This window comes from Suricata suricatta, chromosome 9, assembly GCF_006229205.1.
Source record: "Suricata suricatta isolate VVHF042 chromosome 9, meerkat_22Aug2017_6uvM2_HiC, whole genome shotgun sequence".
Taxonomy (NCBI): Eukaryota; Metazoa; Chordata; class Mammalia; order Carnivora; family Herpestidae; genus Suricata; species Suricata suricatta.
In genome coordinates this window covers 111,198,761-111,215,643 of record NC_043708.1, presented here as the reverse complement: position 1 = coordinate 111,215,643, position 16,883 = coordinate 111,198,761, and the positions used below count along the sequence as shown (strand labels likewise).

Genomic DNA, 16,883 nt, shown 5'->3' with positions numbered 1-16,883 from the left:
GAGAATGTTCAATAGGTGATTTAAGGGACTTCTGTGATGCTGTGTGTTGTATGTTTGATGCAGATTATTTTGGGAGCTAAGTAACACCTAACTCATCTTTGTATCCCTTACTCTGCCTTGCACATAGGCCCCAATAATATTTACTGGATGGGTGGGTAGAAGCATAAACCTCCCTTAAAGATCAGCTTGTCTCCATGCCCTGCTGGGCAGTGGGATAATACCTTGATAAGAAAGTAGGTTTTAAGCCCTTTGCTGTGCGCTGTTTTACTTAGAAGTGGATGGCCACCCTGCCGGAATGACCTACCTAGACCCAACAGCGCAACTCGCAGTATCTCGTTTGGGGTACACTAAAAGTGTCTGCAATGCTAGTTTAAAAATGAGGGGGGGCATCTGGGTGGCTCAGTCAGTTAAGCGTCCTTTTTTTGTTTGTTCTTGAGAGAGAGCGTGAGTGGGGGAGGGACAGAGAGAGAGAGGGAGACACAGAATCCGAAGCAGGCTGCAGGTTCTGAGCTTTCCACATAGAGCCTGATGTAGGGCTCAAACTTGTGAACCATAACGCCCTAACCAGAACCCACTTTGGATGCTTAACTGACTGGGCCCAGGTGCATGCACACCCGCCCCCCCGCCACACCTTTTAAAATTTTCTTTATTTTGAGAGACAGTGCAAGTGGGGGGAGGGCCAGAGAGAGAGAGAATGCCAAACAGGCTTTGCACTGTCGTCACAGAGTCCGATGTGGAGCTTAAACCCACGAAACCGCGAGATCATGACCTGAGCCCAAACCAAGAGTCAGACACAACTGAGTGAGCTGCTAGGACACCCTGAGCATCTAAGTCTTGACCATGAGACCCAGCCCTATGTCAGACTCTGTGCTGACAGTGCAGAGATTGTTTGGGATTCTCTCTCTCCCTCTCTCTATTCCTCCCCTGCTCAAATGCCTTCTAAATTATTTTTTTAATGCAGATTGATGGAAACAAGGAAACCTGTGTTTTTATCAGGTTTCCCAGTGATACTAATGAATGCTAAAAGTGAGACACGTGGAGCTAGTTCTGCTCAGACCCTGTATTGGCATTTCTTTAGGGGCTTTATGGATTCCAACTCTGTATATACTCCATGTTCTTAGTCTCTTTCAATTTTCTTCTTTAAACAGAGACTGCTAACTAACCAGTGGTGTCAAGACTTGACCCCCACAACATTTCCTCTGCTACTTTAGAAAAGAATTAGGCTTTGTATTTAAAGAGGTTTTTTTGCTCTTAGTTCATGTTTTTTTTCCCTTGTTCTGGTTTGCAGTCCCATGAGCGTGTAAGCAAGCGGCTACATCAGAGGTTCCAGGCCTGGGTAGATAAATGGACCAAGGAGCATGTGCCCCGTGAAATGGCAGCAGAGACCAGCAAGTGGCTCATGGGTGAGGGGCTGGAGGGCCTGGTGCCCTGTACCACCACCTGTGACACAGAGACCCTGCACTTTGTGAGCATTAACAAGTACCGTGTCAAGTACGGCACAGTGTTCAAAGCCCCGTAACTGCAGAGCCAGAGCAGACAACTTGAGGGGGGTGTGTGTGGGGAGCACTCGTACTCACGCACACTGAAGAAACAAGGAAGATGCCTTTCAAGCCTCACTGGGCCTCTCTGGGACATGGCCACCTGATCAGTGTGTGGCTGGTGCAACCTGGCACCAAGTGGGCTACATATGAGGAATGTGGGTACCTTACAAAGCCAGAGCTGGAACTTTTCCCAAGGGGCCTGAGGTATTGCCCTGCCCTGGAGGGGAAGGAAATCCATGCAAGCACAGAGACCTGCAGCTTGCTTGCACACACCAGCAGAGAGAAGACTGGAGTCTCCTGGGGCCGGACCTTCGATGAAGGAGCCAGATGCTGTTCACACCTTGACTGGATGGGCGTGCACTGACCGGGCAAGGACTCACCGCTCAGATGGATTGTAACTCTGATGGTCACTGCTCCTCTCCTTTCCCCCCAAAAGGAAAAAAAAACTGGATTTGATTTTTTTTTTTTTTTCTCCTGGTCACTCGAGCACATCTAGATCACCCATTAGATTTTATCTGGGACCTGCAGTTTGGCTTTGGGATTGATCATCTTGTGGGTTTTTCCTGACAAATCCCTTGCTGCCCACCCTTTACTCTCTCCTCTGGTTCTCAACCTCAGCAAGTTCAAATCCGTCGTCCTTTTTAGCTCCCGTGGAACTGTTTTGTACCTGCTTCTTTACTAGTCTACCCTAGTGCCATCCACCAGCTTTACTCTCTGACACACGCACACACACACACACACACACGTACACACACATACACACACACACTTTTAACTTGGTTTTTCTTTTTTTTTGTAAATAATGTACATACTGTCGATTTTTTATTAAAAGAAATATGCTTTGATGTGCTAGCATAACTGCTTTAGCTTCTTGTGTACCATAGTTCTATGTGGCTTCAGATTTAGTACCTATGAACAGATGTACAAGACATTTATTACACTTTTTACCAAAGGGAGATACCGTTGTAGTACTTTTGTGTAAAACTTGTCTTCCCCCTTGCCCCAACTTCTTTTTTTCTTTACTTTTTTCTTTTTTTTTTCTTCTTCTTCTTCTTCTTTTTTTTTTTTTTTTGTGAATAAATAAAACTTGGTTCTTACTTAAGGAATGTACTCTCAACCCCAGTCCCTTGTCCTCACCAGAGAACTGTTGTGGAGTAGGGATTTGGGCTTCAGGCTTCAGTTCCTTATCCTCGGCACAAACAAGAATTTGCTTTAAATAGTTAGCACTTCATTGTACTTGTCCCAAATCAAAATATTCCAAATTTTTCAAATAGGATACTTTATTATTGTAGTACATGTTTTCCCCCTTATTTCAACTGTTTGGAAATATTTTATATTTTGGCAAGTCGTCCAGGTATTTGCATTTCTCTGTATATATATTTTTATTATCCTTAATTGGAAATGGGGGTGAACAACTTAAATACCAAACCAGTATTTAAAAGAAATGTGTACAAGGTGTATGGTATAAATGGAGCTGGGAGAGAGAAGTTTGCTATATTATTAGCAACCACAAATGGAATTTTATATATATATATATATATATATATATGTGTGTGTGTGTGTGTGTGTGAGAATATATATATATATATATATATATATATATATATATATATAATCCATAAATTGACTGGCAGACCAGATAAACTGAGTGATTTGGATTTTTATATGTTTCAGCCTGGAGGTTATAAACAAAGACCAACTGAACCCCTCCCAGTAGTCTGGTAGATTTTTTTCCATCAACCATTACCCTAGTCTCAGTTATACAGTAACCAACATGTTTTGTGTGGTCTTGTTTGCTTAATTAAAAACCCCCAACACCACCCCCACAAACTACAATCTTTTGGCTTTTGAACTTTCACTTGGTATAGGCTTCTCTGATTTTAGACTTATTGGTTGCACAGGTAACAGGAGACTCTGAACCCAAAAGTGTATGTGGTGGTCAAAGAGCCTTGTGGGAGGAGATTCTAGGGTGAGGGTGGGCCAGTGCCAGACCTGGAGGCACATACATTCTTGATTGAGGGGAAAGATCTTCAGGTTTTTCCAGCAATAGCTTACCTATCCCCCTCTGCTCACTCAAAGATTGTGTTAACCTGGAATTCTGGGGGAAATTGATGGGGTCTGACCAGGGGCAGCCCCAGCTATTGCTTTCCCTGCACTGCTATGTCCAGAGTACCTGCTTGCAGGTCAGGATAGGGTTTCAGGGTCAGTTCAGGAGAAAACCTACAGTGCAACCAAAAGAAGGGGGAGCCTCACGTACAGCCAGGGTTTTCACAAGCCCCATTTTTATCCCTCCTGCCTTCTGAAAATTGAACTCCAAGCTCTAAACCCAGCCTGTTTTGTAGCAGCGAGTTGTCTTTATTTTAAATCAGTTTGGTATTCTGTACTTAGTCACCTTTCCCTGTGATCTGCACTTCAAATGTGAACTTGGTCAGTACTTCCATTAAAAAAAATAAGGGCTAGTGTGTATATAATTTTTCTTAGTAACGGTTTCATAGACAAGCACTACTTGGCAATCCTAGAAGAAGAAATCCCAGTGGGCTATCAGGGTAAGGATGAAACTGGAGGTGTTTCTGCCACTACGGCTTTTCTGAACTCCAGTCCTGTGTGGTGAAATACATTACTCAATTAGGATTTTGAATGCTGTGACTTAGCTGCCATCTCACATCAAAACATTCCCAGGGTTTCTGGTGATAATTGACCGCTATATACACAAAATATGTAGAAGAGGAAGCTCAGATTATTGCGGTGGGAAGCCCTCCCTATTTAACAGATGTCTGCCCTTTAGCATCAAAGCACCGGCCCTGGCTCCTGGCTCTTCACACGTTAAGCAGACAGACAACAGGTTTTCCGGACAGCCAGAGCCAGGAGTGGGGCCAGGGGAAGAGAACTAGCCAGTTCCCGCTTGCTGCTTCTGAGCCTGGGTGACCTGCGTCTGCAACAGCCGAGGCTCCCTCTCACCCGTTGTGCCTAAAGTCCCTGGTGTCTATCTCCGTTCTTTCGGAGAATCTAAGCGGCGTCAAATCTGCCGTTTAATTTAGGGATTTGCCCAAGTGGCCCGCCTGTGCAGACGAGATAAAGGAGAGCCTCGGAACGCGGCTCTGCGCTTTCAGCTGCACGTTCATGGTTCAGCGTAGCAGGACTTCCGAGAGCCGCCAGTGTTCCAAGAAAAGCTGCCCGGGGCTGGCAGGCGCCCTTCGGCCCCGGAACCTTTGGTTCCCAAGCGTGGGCCGCGCCGGCAGCGACGAGGGCCTTCCGGGGAGAGGAGTGGGCGCGCGGCGATGGCGGCGGCGCCAGCCCTGAAGCACTGGCGCACCACGCTGGAACGGGTGGAGAAATTCGTGTCGCCGCTCTACTTTACTGACTGCAACCTCCGCGGCAGGTGGGGTTCCTCCCTCCCAGGGGGCCGGCCGGCCGTGGCCGCGCGCCTCAGCCTTCCCTTCCGGGGGGAAACTCCAACTGCGGCCACCGGGCCGAGGGACGAAGTGCCCGCCGCGGATCGGGCAGGGGCCCGGGAGGAGGGGTCGGGAGACGCTGTGCTGTGAGGCGGCCTTCTCGGCGGCCGGTCGAGGGAACGCGCGTCCCCCTCCGCCGACTGCCCCGCGGGCAGAAAGGGGCGGCTTCGAGCCCGCGCCCACCCGCCCCTCCCGCCCAGGCTCTTCGGGGACAGCTGTCCGGTGGCCGCGCTCTCCAGCTTCCTGACGCCCGAGAGGTTACCCTACCAGGAGGCGGTCCAGCAGGAGTTCCGCCCGGCGCAGATCGGCGACAGTTTTGGACCCACGTGGGTAACGCCCAGGGGCGGGGCGGGGTCAGCGGGCAGCCCCGCGCCCCCGTCGCTCCCCTCCTCTAAGGACCACACCTCCGTTGAGGCTCTCAGTCCTAGACAGCCTTTTGGGGAGAAGCAGCACCCTCTGCTGGAAATGCTTCCCTGCTCCCTCAGTTTCCGTGGGAGAATTTTCATCTTCCTCCCCTCTCTCTTCCCAGTACCTAGACACCCTTTAGGAAAGTCACTCTAGGGGTGCCTGAGTGGCTCAGTCGGTTAAGCGTCCGGCTTCGGCTCAGGTTCTCACAGTTCGTGGGTTCATGCCCCGGGTCGGGGTCTGTGCTGACAGCTCAGAGCCTGGAGCCTGCTTGGGATTCTGTGTCTCCCTCTCTCACTCTGCCTCTCCCCTGATCACCTCTTTCTCCTTCTCAAAAATAAACAAACATTAAAAAAAAAAAAAAAAAAAAGGAAAGACACTAGCACAGATGGCAGACCCCTGACTTCTCTGACTTTTCCCCCCCTCACTTTGCCACACACCTTGTTGCTCCTTTTTGTGGATCAAAACTGAATACCTTGTGACGATGCAGACGCTTGGATAAAGTCTCAAGTGCCTCCTGACTCTTAATCCCAGAACGTATGGCAAAAGGACAGGGCTTCAACCCCCTAGGCCCATCTCAATGGCTGTCTTGCAGATGGTGGACCTGCTGGTTTCGGGTGGAGCTGACCATCCCGGAGGCATGGGTGGGTCAGGAAGTTCACCTCCGCTGGGAAAGTGATGGAGAAGGCCTGGTGTGGCGAGATGGAGAACCTGTCCAGGTGAGGAGCCCTGCCCTAGGGATAGGTATAGCCCCATTTCAGCCCTGGTCTGTTAAGAAGCCACAGCTGAGTGGCTCTGCCTGCAGGGTGGTATCAGGATTTCAGGATTGGGGAACTTGGCGCATGGGCCCCAGTGTAATTGGTCCTCTCTCATATTGGTAAGTTGAGTGGATGGCTTTGGGTCCTTAACATACTTAATGCTAAACCAACAGCTGCCACTGACTGGCCACCTTCCCATTCTGGGCTGAATATAGTTGCTAATCAAGTACAATTATAATAAATACAGCAGATCCATTTATTAACCCTCTACTGGGTGTCAGATGCTGAGACTGGTGGCTTTGCAGACCATAACACTTTTTCATAAACTAGTTTTTATTTTATGTAGCATATACTTACGGGGGGAACTTTCAAGCGGTTCTGGATAGTATAAAGTATAAATGCCAAGTCCTCTTCCTCTCAAGTAATGGATCTCTCCCTCCCACACCATCCCCAGTTCCCCAGATACGGTCTTGTTTATGCATCCACCCATATCAGGTTTAATTTTTATAGTCCTATGTAGTGGGTCTTTATGCCCATTTACAGATAAAGAAACTGAGATGTATAGAGGTCAGTTCACTTGCTCAGCCTCCATTCCAATTAGACTAACTTCCTGTCTCGGGTTAGGACTGTTGTTCTTTTTGTATGGAAAGATGGCAAACCCCTTCCTCCTCTCTCTCCTTCCTCTGGCTCAGCACACGTCTCCTGAGTGCGCTCTCTGGGCCAGGCCCTGTGCTAAGCACTGGGGATGTAGCAAGGAATGAGGCAGCTCTGCATCTGACTTCAGAGTTCCCCTTCAGATACTTCCTCAGTGGTACAGAGTCCACCGGAAGCCATACCCAGACATCCTGGTACCTGCCCAGGACCCTCCCCATAAGACCAGGAGCTTTACTGCTGGTAAACAGGGGCCATTTGTGCTCATGGCCCTCCAACTTCCAGGCTGCCAGGGGTCCCCGATTTGTCATTCCTGGCCTTACATGGGAGAGAGGAGCCAGGGCTGGGGACTAGACAGAGAGGCCTGGCCTCCTTCACCTTAAACTTCACCTGAACTGTTCAAAAGCCTCAGGCCCTGTCTCTCTCACTTCACGCCCCATCAGGGTTTGACCAAAGAAGGGGAGAAGACCAGCTATGTCCTGACTGACAGGCTGGAAGAAGGGGACCCACGCAGGTGAGTGAGTCCCGGTGCTCTAGTTGACCGTGCTGTGGGCGAGGGACCCCAGTGGGTCAAGGGCAATCGAGGTCCAGTGTGACCTAGAAATGCCTACCTCCAACACAGGCATCCTCGAATCTCAGTTAGTTTTTGAAGGATAGGATTTTTTTCCCCTGCCTAGAAAGATAATGTCTGCCTTCTTGTGGTAAATACAGAAAAGCACAAAGAAGTTAATGACTCTCGTTATCCCATCACCTAGAGATGACCATTGTTAACGTTTCAGTGTTCACCACAGGAACTCATTCAGGTGTAGTTCTCACTAGTTAAGGTTGTAGTTCTTTGATATTTTGCATTCTGATTTTTTTCATCCCATATTATTACCTGGGCACTTTATGACACTATTAAAAACTCTAACATAACATTATTGTATTTTCAAATATTTATTTTTATTTTTTTATGTTTGTTTATTTTTGAAATTCAGAGGGTGAGCAGGGGAGGGGCAGAGAGAAAGGGAGAGAGAATCCCAAGCAGGCTCCAGGCTCTGAGCTGTCAGCACAGAGGCTGACACAGGGCTCTAACCCACGAATCGAGAGATCATGACCTGAGCCAAAATTGGACACTTAACTGACTAAGCCATCCAAGGGCCTCTATTTTTATTTATTTATTTTTACTTTTTTATATATTCATTTATTTTGAGAGAGAGAGAGAAAGAGAATGAGCATGTACATGCATCCGATGGGGAAAGGGCAGGGAAAGAGGGAGAGAGAATCCCAAGCAGAGTGCTGTCAGCACAGAGCCAGACATGGGGCTCAAACTGACAAACTGTGAGATCATGACCTGAGCCAAAATCAAGAGTTGGATGCTTAACCCACTGAGCCACCCAGACGCCCCTCTGTTATTTACCAAGCACCATATCTGATGCTTGCAGATACTAGGACGGGGTTAGTGAGTAATTTGGTCCTTGACACAAGGTGGGCTCACAGATACTTTCATAATTACAAAACCAGTGGCAGCCCTGAATGTAAATACTGGGAGCTCAGTATGGGGAAACTGTTCCAGACTTAGGAGCAGGATGGGAGGTGGATTAGGGAAGGCTTCCCCAAGGAAGTCATGTTTGCTCACCAACGTCTTAAGTAGAACCACAACACAGACTACTGTGCTGCTCCAGAAAGCAGCCGTGCCCCGTGTTGGCAGCTGCCTCTTTGCTCTGAAGGATTGGACCTGGAGGATCCAAACAATTTTAATAGGCAAAGAAGATTCTGAGACCAAGGCAGTGTATTGTAAAGGCAGCCATGGCAATGGAAACAGAAGGCTAAGCAGCAGCATAATACACAGTTCCAAACTTGGCTTCTCATCATCCCAGCCCGAGGCTCAGCAGCAGAACATGACCCTCTTGTCTATACAGCTCAGATACTATGGGGTCTTCTGGGTGGTGGACCCTGGAGGCGAACAGGGAGAGGTCTGCGGGATGCCCCCGTGGTTCTGGTGCCCCAGGTGCCCAGGGCCTTCTGCCACCTCCTTGGCCTGAGGTGGCCTCTCCACATTTATAGCCTGACCCTCTATGTGGAAGTAGCCTGCAACGGGCTCCTGGGGGCCGGAAAGGGAACCATGATCGCAGCCCCTGACCCAGAGAAGATGTTCCAGGTGAGCCGGGCTGAGCTGGCTGTGTTCTGCCGGGATGTCTACAGGCTCCTGGTGGATCTGGAGCTGCTGCTGGGCATCGCCAAGGTAATCGACCCCCCTACCCTTCCTAGTCATAGAGCCCTGCCCAGCCCCTAGGAGCAGGCCGTTTCTTGCATCAGATAGTTGGGAGTCTGGAGATCCAGATTAAGGAGAGTGTTTCTGCCTGCTTGAGTGTTGAAAGGATTTCCCTACATAAAGGGGAGGAGGAAGACAGTGCTAAGCAGGGGGACCCAGAAGGACCAGGGGGTCGGAGGTAGGCAGGAGCTTTGCTGAGAGGCCAGCTAGGGCCTGACTCTGGAGACTCAGCCTGCTTGAGACCAGGATTAAGGGACGGAACACTGCTGCAGGGCCTTGGGGAAGACAGCCAGCGCAGCTTCCAGGCCCTGTACACGGCCAACCAGATGGTGAATGTGTGTGACCCCGCCCGGCCAGACACCTTCCCAGTGGCGCAGGTCCTGGCCTCCAGGTTCTTTGGCCAACGTGGAGGAGAAAGCCAACATACTATCCATGCCGTGGGGCACTGCCACATTGATACAGGTAGGGCGGAGCTGGCCAGGTCAGTGGGGGAGGCAGGCGTGCCCTTGAAGCCCTGGCTGGGCCCTGGAAACCCTGTGTCATCCCAATAAGCTCTTGCCCCTCTTGGACCTGTTTTCCACATTTGTAAAATGGGGTCAGGAGACTGGACTGGGTGGCTTCATTTGTTCTTTCGACAAAATCTGATGCCCATGTGGCCCCCTACTAGATAGCGGGAGGTAGGATTATACTGCTGACTGTAAAATCAGCAGACTGGTGACTGTAAAAATCGGCAGACAGAGCTGGGGCCACAATGGTGGGAGGTCAGGAGGACTCAAGAGAGGCTTCCTGGAGGAGATGAATTTGGAACCAAGTGAGAATGAGTCAGTTTGACAAGTGTGTCCAAGTCCTCAGAGTGGACTGACATAGAAGTAATTAAGATAGGAGCTTGAATGCAGGGACAGGCTTCTAGAGGCATCACGAGTTCAGCTTTGAACTTGATGAGTTTGCAGCATCTGTGAGGCTTATGGGAAATCTACATTTTTACAAGCTCCCCAAGGTACTGATTCTGATGCAGCTAATGTTTCTTAAGGACAGAAAAAGGGCTTTCTCTGCTGTGCCAAGGTTTGCAGTGGAGTGTGGGGTTCTGGGCTGGTAAGGAAGGATCTGAGGCCTGAGGCCAGGAGGCTAGAGGGCTTCGCACAGGACAGCAGGCACAAGCAGGCCGTCTCGGGGGCTGTGCCCTGCTCTGGGATATCCATAGATGAGTTAACACCCTGCCACCTTTTATAGGGTCCTTTCAGGCATGGGGGGGGGGGTCTCAGCCTCAGAGCGAGGCTATTCCAGGGCATAGGGCCTCCATTTCCCAACCTGTTAAGCTGACAGCCTCTTTTCCCCACCCCCCACTCCCATCTTGCAGGCGTGTTTTGAAGTGAGAGCTCAGGAGGGGTGCCACAGGGTCTTTCAAGGAAAGGAGCCTGGGGTGGCTAGAGGACATGCCCCTGGAGGCCCAGGCTGGGCCTGGTGTGGTGCGGGGGGCAGGGATGAGGCTGGAGGTCTGTGAGGAGTTGGGGATCTGGCTGCCAGCCCTCCACCGCCACCCCCTTCCTGTCCAGCCTGGCTGTGGCCCTTCAAGGAGACTGTGCGAAAATGTGCCCGGAGCTGGGTGACGGCTGTGCAGCTCATGGAGCAGAACCCTGAATTCATCTTTGCCTGCTCCCAGGTCAGCCGTGTGGGGGCACTGGGGTCCAGCAGGTCCGAGGGTGAGGTTCTTAGGGCTTCTGAGGAGGAGGACTCTTCCCCGCTTTCAGCTGCCCACTGGCTCCCAATGCTCAGGCCTGTGTTCTTTGTCGCTTCTGACCATCTCCGGCCCCATCTGCCCACAGGCGCAGCAGCTCTACTGGGTTAAGAGCCACTACCCTGGCCTGTATGCCCGACTCCAGGAGTTCGCCTGCCGTGGGCAGTTTGTGCCTGTGGGGGGCACCTGGGTGGAGATGGTAAGTACCATCCGCGCCCCATCCGCCTCAGGTCAGACTGTTATACTAGCCTTCCCCACGTGGCTTTGCTGGCAGGTAGCTTTCTGCATGTCCTTCATACCTCTCTGTGGCAGCACTTAGTAGTCCATGGAATCCCAAGGCCCGGGTCCCCAGGGGGAGGAGGGTCTCTAGTACTGCATCAGGCTGTCTTCATGACCCCACCCTGGATACTCCCCTCCAGCAAGTAGACAGCTGGGCCTGGCTAGAGGAGATGGGGCCTCTGGGCACTGGCTGTAACCCCTATGTCAGAGCCCTGGCTTCTCCTACGCGTGGGGTGGGGGTGGCCTGATCTCCTGCCTGTTCCCCATCAACGCTGACACCAGCTGCTTCTGTCTTCACTCGCCGCCAGGATGGGAACCTTCCCAGTGGAGAGGCCATGGTGAGGCAGTTCCTCCAGGGCCAGAACTTCTTCCTGCGGGAGTTTGGGAAAATGTGCTCCGAGGTAGGCTGGGAGCTGCCGCACCCGAGGGCAGATGATGTTGGAGCTTGACTTGAGGGGCTGGGGCTGGGGCTGTTCCGCCAAGAGCCCTGGTTGCCCTGTGCCAGAGGCCCTCTTCCCTGCAGTTCTGGCTGCCGGACACGTTCGGCTACTCGGCACAGCTCCCCCAGATCATGCGCGGCTGTGGCATCAGGCACTTCCTGACCCAAAAACTGAGCTGGAACTTGGTGAACTCTTTCCCGGTGAGCAGACCTCAGGGGACCGGGGGCCCCACCTGGCCCATTCATCTCTCCCTCATTAAGGGGTCCTGGACAGACCACCCGACCCCCACCCAGAGAGGCCGTGCCTCCCCAGGGTCACATAGCAGGTAGGACAGGGCTGGAATGCCCTGACTCCGGCTGCTACCTGTCTCCCTACCCGCAGCACCATACTTTCTTCTGGGAGGGGCTGGATGGTTCCCGTGTGCTGGCCCACTTCCCACCTGGCGACTCATATGGGATGCAGGGCAGTGTGGAGGAGGTGAGGGGGCACCTAGTGGCTGAGGTAGGGGGGAGCAGGCTGGAGAGGGCTTGGTGTCCTGTTCTAAACTGACCCATGTTGACCTGCCCTGCCTGTCCAGGTGCTGAAGACCGTGGTCAAAAACAGGGACAAGGGGCGGACCAACCACAGTGCCTTCCTCTTCGGCTTTGGGGATGGGGGTGGTGGTCCCACCCAGACCATGGTGGACCGCTTGAAGCGGCTGCACAATACAGACGGGCTCCCCAGGTTGGACTGGGCCCTTGGGCAGTCCTCAGTGCTCACTCTGCCCTCGTGCAGCCCTGCTTTCCCCTCAAACATCAGGTTCAACTCCTCCTCTGGACCTTATCCTGTTCCAATCCGGGACCACTGGCCCTTCCCAGCTCCCACCCTGGGGGTGGGGTGAGGAAAAATCTGATGGTGGGGAGGGGCTTAAATCTACCAGAGAGAGAACTCTCCTGGCACATCCAGGCTTTTTGTGGACAGGGAGCTTTCTGGGGCTGGCTCCGTTCCACTGGGGCTGGATCTCGTCCACTCCCGAGTGCAGGAAGAGTGAGCCGCGTGGTAGCCCTGAGGCTGAGAGACCTAGGCTGTGGTCTCCTTCAGGGTGCAGCTTTCTTCTCCGGGGAGACTCTTCTCGGCACTGGAGAGCGACTCAGGGCAGCTGTGCACATGGGTTGGGGAGCTCTTCCTGGAGCTACATAATGGCACCTACACCACCCATGGCCAGGTCAGGAGCTGCTCATCGAGCCCAGCAGGGGGGCTGTGCCCTGGGTCTGCAGAGGGTTGAAGGAGGAAGCAGGGGACAGAGCCCAGTCCAGACCTGGGGGAAGAGGTCTGTGTTCCAGGGAGGCATGGGGCTGGGGGGGGTAGAGGGGAGTACCAGAACTGAGCCGATCAGGGGCCTGGAGAAGAGACAGATCTGGGTGTCCCTGAAGAAGGGTGAATTTGGGCTGAGGGGAGAGGATGAAGGCATGTGGGACAAGTCAGCCACAAGAGGCTTTATCCAGAAGGCCCCAGGGAGCCTTGGGTTCTGAGCAGGGGAGAGCTTGTAAGGCGTCCTGGGACAGGTCCCCCCAACCCTGTTCAGATCAAGAAGGGGAACCGTGAGTGTGAGCGGATCCTGCATGATGTGGAGCTGCTCAGCAGCCTGGCCGTGGCCCGTAGCACCCAGTTCCTGTACCCGGCAGCCCAGCTGCAGGACCTCTGGAGGTCAGCCTGGCCACCTTCTGCCCCCTGCCACCAAGCTGACCTCCTCCCGGACCCCTCTGTGGTCCCCCTGCCTGGCCTTCCACGTCCCTGCCCTTGGCTCCTGCAGGCTCCTGCTCCTGAACCAGTTCCATGATGTGGTGACTGGCAGCTGCATCGAGCTGGTGGCAGAGGAAGCCATGTGCCACTATGAAGGTGAGGCTGATGACATCCCTGCCGCCATCACCGATGCTCAGGGCAGAGCCCAGTGGGGGTCCCGTGGGATACTCAAGGGTCGTCCCAGACCCACTGCCCACCCATGACCAGCCAGTCTTTCCTCAGACATCCGTGCCCACGGCAGCACGCTGCTCAATGTGGCAGCCGCGGCCCTGTGTGCTGGGGAGCCGGGTCCCGAGGGCCTCCTCATTGTCAACACGCTGCCTTGGAAACGCACCGAAGTGCTGGCCCTGCCCCGGCCTGGCGGGGCGCACAGCCTAGGTATGCGCTGGGGAGAAAGGCTACCCCTGCAGCACAAGGCCTGACCCAGAGGTGGGGACACTGCCTGGGGGTGGCTGCCCTGGGGTGCCCCAGGCTGGAGAGTAGCAGTAGAAGTGTCTGCCCACCCCTTCCTGAGCATGGCTCCTGGAAGGGTAGGGAGGCTGCCCTGACACCTAGGCCTCACCCCCAGCCCTGGTGACGGTGCCCAGCATGGGCTATGCTCCTGCTCCTGCCCCCACCTCACTGCAGCCCCTGCTGCTGCAGCAGCCTGTGTGTGTAGTGCAAGAGGTGAGTGTAGGCACGTGCTGGTGGGCGTCCTGGTGGGTGGGGCCTGTCCTGGGCTGTCCCTAACATGGAGATACTGAGCTCCCTGGCCTGGAGCAAGTGGTGAGGTGGGCTGGGCTGGGGGTGCTGTTGGTTGTGGGAAGCCCCTGCAGACTCAGCTTCAAGGACCCCTCCCACCAAGACTGACGGTTCTGTGACTCTGGACAACGGCATCATCCGGGTGAGGCTGGACCCAACCGGCTGCCTGACGTCCCTGGTCCTGTTGGCCTCTGGCAGGTGCCGACTCCTTATTGCCCCCTTCCAGTGCCTCACAAGTAGATCCCAGACCCCATTCCCTTTGTCCCCTGGCCCCAGCACCACCCACAGCAGCCCCTCAGTGGGCCCGGGTGGTAGTCCACACATGAAGCAGGGTGGCTGGGCTAGGAATCCTCTTGTCCTTTGGGCCTACTCCGCCCCCGCCCCCCATCGTAAGCAGCTGGAGAGATCAAGGTTGTAAAGTCCTAAAGCACTGATCCCTGTGTCTTCTAGGGAAGCCATTGCTGAGGGCACTGTGGGGAATCAGTTTGTGCTGTTCGATGATGTCCCCCTGTACTGGGACGCGTGGGATGTGATGGACTACCATTTGGAGACGCGGTATGGCATGGGCAGGACCAGGGTTGTGGGCCCCTCCATCAGCCCACCTTGGCTCAGCTCTGCCACTGCGTCCCACAGGAAACCAGTGCTGGGCCAGGCAGGGACCTTGGCAGTGGGTACTGAGGGCGGCATGCGGGGCAGTGCCTGGTTCCTGCTGCAGATCAGCCCCAACAGTCGGCTCAGCCAGGAGGTCGTGCTGGACATTGGCTGCCCCTACGTCCGCTTCCACACTGAGGTAACAGAGGTCGGCGTGGTGGGCATCCTCCCCGGGCATGGCTGGTGAGGGGCAGCTGCCCAGGTCTGTGTGCTTCTGGCCTCCCACCCCAGGTGCACTGGCATGAGGCCCACAAGTTCCTGAAGGTGGAGTTCCCCGCCCGGGTGCGGAGCCCCCAGGCCACCTATGAGGTCCAGTTCGGGCATCTACAGCGGCCTACCCACCACAACACCTCCTGGGACTGGGCTCGATTTGAGGTCTGATGGTGTGGGGTGGTGGTTTGGATCATGCCTGGCTGGGGAGAGACTGGTTGTATGGTGTGGGGTCTGGAGGAGGATGGTGATCAAGATTTGCTGGCCCCTATCTTGTGCTGGGCATTGTGCTAAATGACATGCACATTTGGTGGGGGAAATTCAATTATGCCAATTTCACAGATGAGGGACTGAGGCCCAGACAGGCTGGGTGGTGTGCCCAGTGTCTCCTGTAGTGAGAGCTGTAATTCAGTCCTGTGGTCCTGGGCCGGCCCTCACAGCAGTGACAGGAGCTCTGGAGCACTGGGGGGGGGGGGGGGGGGGGGGGGGGGGGGGGGGGGGGGGGGGGGGGGGGGGGGGGCGCGGGGCCGCCCGGTGAGCCCTGGGTCTGCTGTTCAGGTGTGGGCCCACCGCTGGGTGGATCTGTCGGAGCACGGCTTCGGGCTGGCTCTGCTCAACGACTGCAAGTATGGCGCGTCGGTCCGAGGCAGCGTCCTCAGCCTCTCGCTGTGAGTGGGGTGCCCGCCTGGTCCGGGGGAGGGGGGCGGGCGTCGTGGGCGCGCAGGCCTTTTCCCAGGCCAGAGCCGAAGCAGCTCCAGCCCTGCCCACACCCACCCTCCCCACCGCAGCCTGCGGGCACCCAAGGCCCCCGACGCCACCACTGACATGGGACGCCATGAGTTCACCTACGCGCTGATGCCGCACAAGGGTGAGGGCTGCCGCCGGGACGCGTCTCTGCCCATCTCTGAGCGGGTTTCGGGCAGCTGCGGGTGAGGAAAAGGCCAGCACGCCCATCCCCGTTTCCAGGATCCTTCCAAGACGCTGGTGTTATCCGCGCTGCCTACAGCCTCAACTTCCCCCTGTTGGCGCTGCCTGCCCCGGGCCCGGCACCCGCTGCCGCCTGGAGCGCCTTCTCCTTGTCCTCGCCTGCGGTCGTGCTGGAGACCATCAAACAGGCAAGGGACCGGGTGGTGCTGGGGGCGGGGCCCCCAGCTGGGTCCGCCCTCAGCACCGCCCACTGCCAGCCTCCCTCCGCAGGCGGAGAGCAGCCCCCAGGGCCGCACGCTGGTCCTCAGGCTGTACGAGGCCCACGGCAGCCACGTCGACTGCTGGCTGCACACGTCGCTGCCAGTTCAGGAGGCTGCCCTGTGAGTGAGGATGCAGGGTGGGGGTGGGAATCCGCCCTCATGGGGACCTCGTGACCCCTCCTGTTCTCCAGCTGCGACCTCCTGGAGCGGCGCGACCCTGCTGGCCACCTGCCCCTTCAGGACGACCGCCTGAAGCTCACCTTTTCTCCCTTCCAAGTGCAGTCCCTGTTGCTGGTGCTGCAACCCCCACCAAACTGAGCCTCTGAGGGAGGGGTTTTGTTTCTGGAAGGCCTGGGTGGTGGTAGGGGGCTCACTTCCACCTCCCCAGCCTGAAGCCAGGATCAGTCACCTCTTGAACAATAAACTCAGGAACCCTGTTAGTAGTCCATGCTCACTCCCCAAAGGCCCTATGTCTAGACATCTGAGGGGAGGAAGACTTTCCCCCCAGGCATCTGGGGCAAGGGCAGGATCTAAGCTTATCTGTCCTCGAAGGGTCTGGGTTGCAGCCCCCGGAAAGAGATTTGGAATATCAGTGACCACAGGCTGGCTAGGGGACCTGTGATAAGAAGTTCCTCCGGGGGGGGGGGTGAGGGAAAGCCAGGAGGAGGGCTTCTGACTAGCCAGCCACTAGGAGAGGAGCACTGACCAGTGGCAGTGCTGGGAATGCTGAACTGGAGGGGCTGCTGGGGGCCGGGAACGCTGCGCCACCTCTGAGAGGCTGTACCTGCAGAGGCAGA

The 16,883-nt window shown here is 54.9% G+C and overlaps 2 protein-coding genes across 6 annotated transcripts in view; both read left to right on the top strand.

The window, feature by feature from the left end:
• The window catches only part of SIN3A (SIN3 transcription regulator family member A), a 70,417-nt gene extending 67,431 nt beyond the window's left edge, over nucleotides 1-2,986 (top strand). For all 4 annotated transcript variants that reach the window (XM_029952928.1, XM_029952929.1, XM_029952926.1 and 1 more), the window contains one exon: nucleotides 1,289-2,986. In XM_029952928.1, the coding sequence (XP_029808788.1) occupies nucleotides 1,289-1,519 (231 nt within the window). In that variant the 3' untranslated portion in view covers nucleotides 1,520-2,986. The remainder of the gene's footprint in view (nucleotides 1-1,288) is intronic.
• Nucleotides 2,987-4,759: 1,773 nt separating this feature from the next.
• Nucleotides 4,760-16,526, top strand: MAN2C1 (mannosidase alpha class 2C member 1). Of its 2 annotated transcripts, none has more exons than XM_029952931.1 (26): nucleotides 4,760-4,920; nucleotides 5,194-5,319; nucleotides 5,994-6,117; nucleotides 7,251-7,321; nucleotides 8,854-9,031; nucleotides 9,334-9,523; nucleotides 10,615-10,721; nucleotides 10,885-10,995; nucleotides 11,384-11,476; nucleotides 11,599-11,715; nucleotides 11,897-11,992; nucleotides 12,093-12,238; nucleotides 12,596-12,719; nucleotides 13,080-13,201; nucleotides 13,308-13,393; nucleotides 13,520-13,675; nucleotides 13,853-13,963; nucleotides 14,104-14,236; nucleotides 14,489-14,593; nucleotides 14,672-14,828; nucleotides 14,921-15,064; nucleotides 15,458-15,567; nucleotides 15,688-15,767; nucleotides 15,866-16,014; nucleotides 16,097-16,206; nucleotides 16,278-16,526. In XM_029952931.1, the coding sequence occupies exons 1-26, from the start codon at nucleotides 4,820-4,822 to the stop codon at nucleotides 16,402-16,404; spliced, it is 3,174 nt and encodes a 1,057-aa protein (XP_029808791.1). In that variant the 5' UTR covers nucleotides 4,760-4,819; the 3' UTR covers nucleotides 16,405-16,526. The 2 variants fall into 2 exon arrangements, with proteins under 2 accessions (XP_029808791.1, XP_029808790.1); XM_029952930.1 differs by having other exon boundaries at nucleotides 4,763-4,920; nucleotides 13,866-13,963; nucleotides 14,142-14,236.
• The last annotated feature ends 357 nt before the right edge of the window (nucleotides 16,527-16,883 follow it).

Bases quoted from the DNA above. Each gene is read 5' to 3' on its own strand.
- MAN2C1 (XM_029952931.1), top strand. From the start codon at position 4,820: ATGGCGGCGGCGCCAGCCCTGAAGCACTGGCGCACCACGCTGGAACGG. The intron at 7,322-8,853 runs GTGAGTGAGTCC...CCACATTTATAG, and splicing joins GAAGAAGGGGACCCACGCAG to CCTGACCCTCTATGTGGAAG. The intron at 14,237-14,488 runs GTGCCGACTCCT...TGTGTCTTCTAG, and splicing joins GTCCTGTTGGCCTCTGGCAG to GGAAGCCATTGCTGAGGGCA.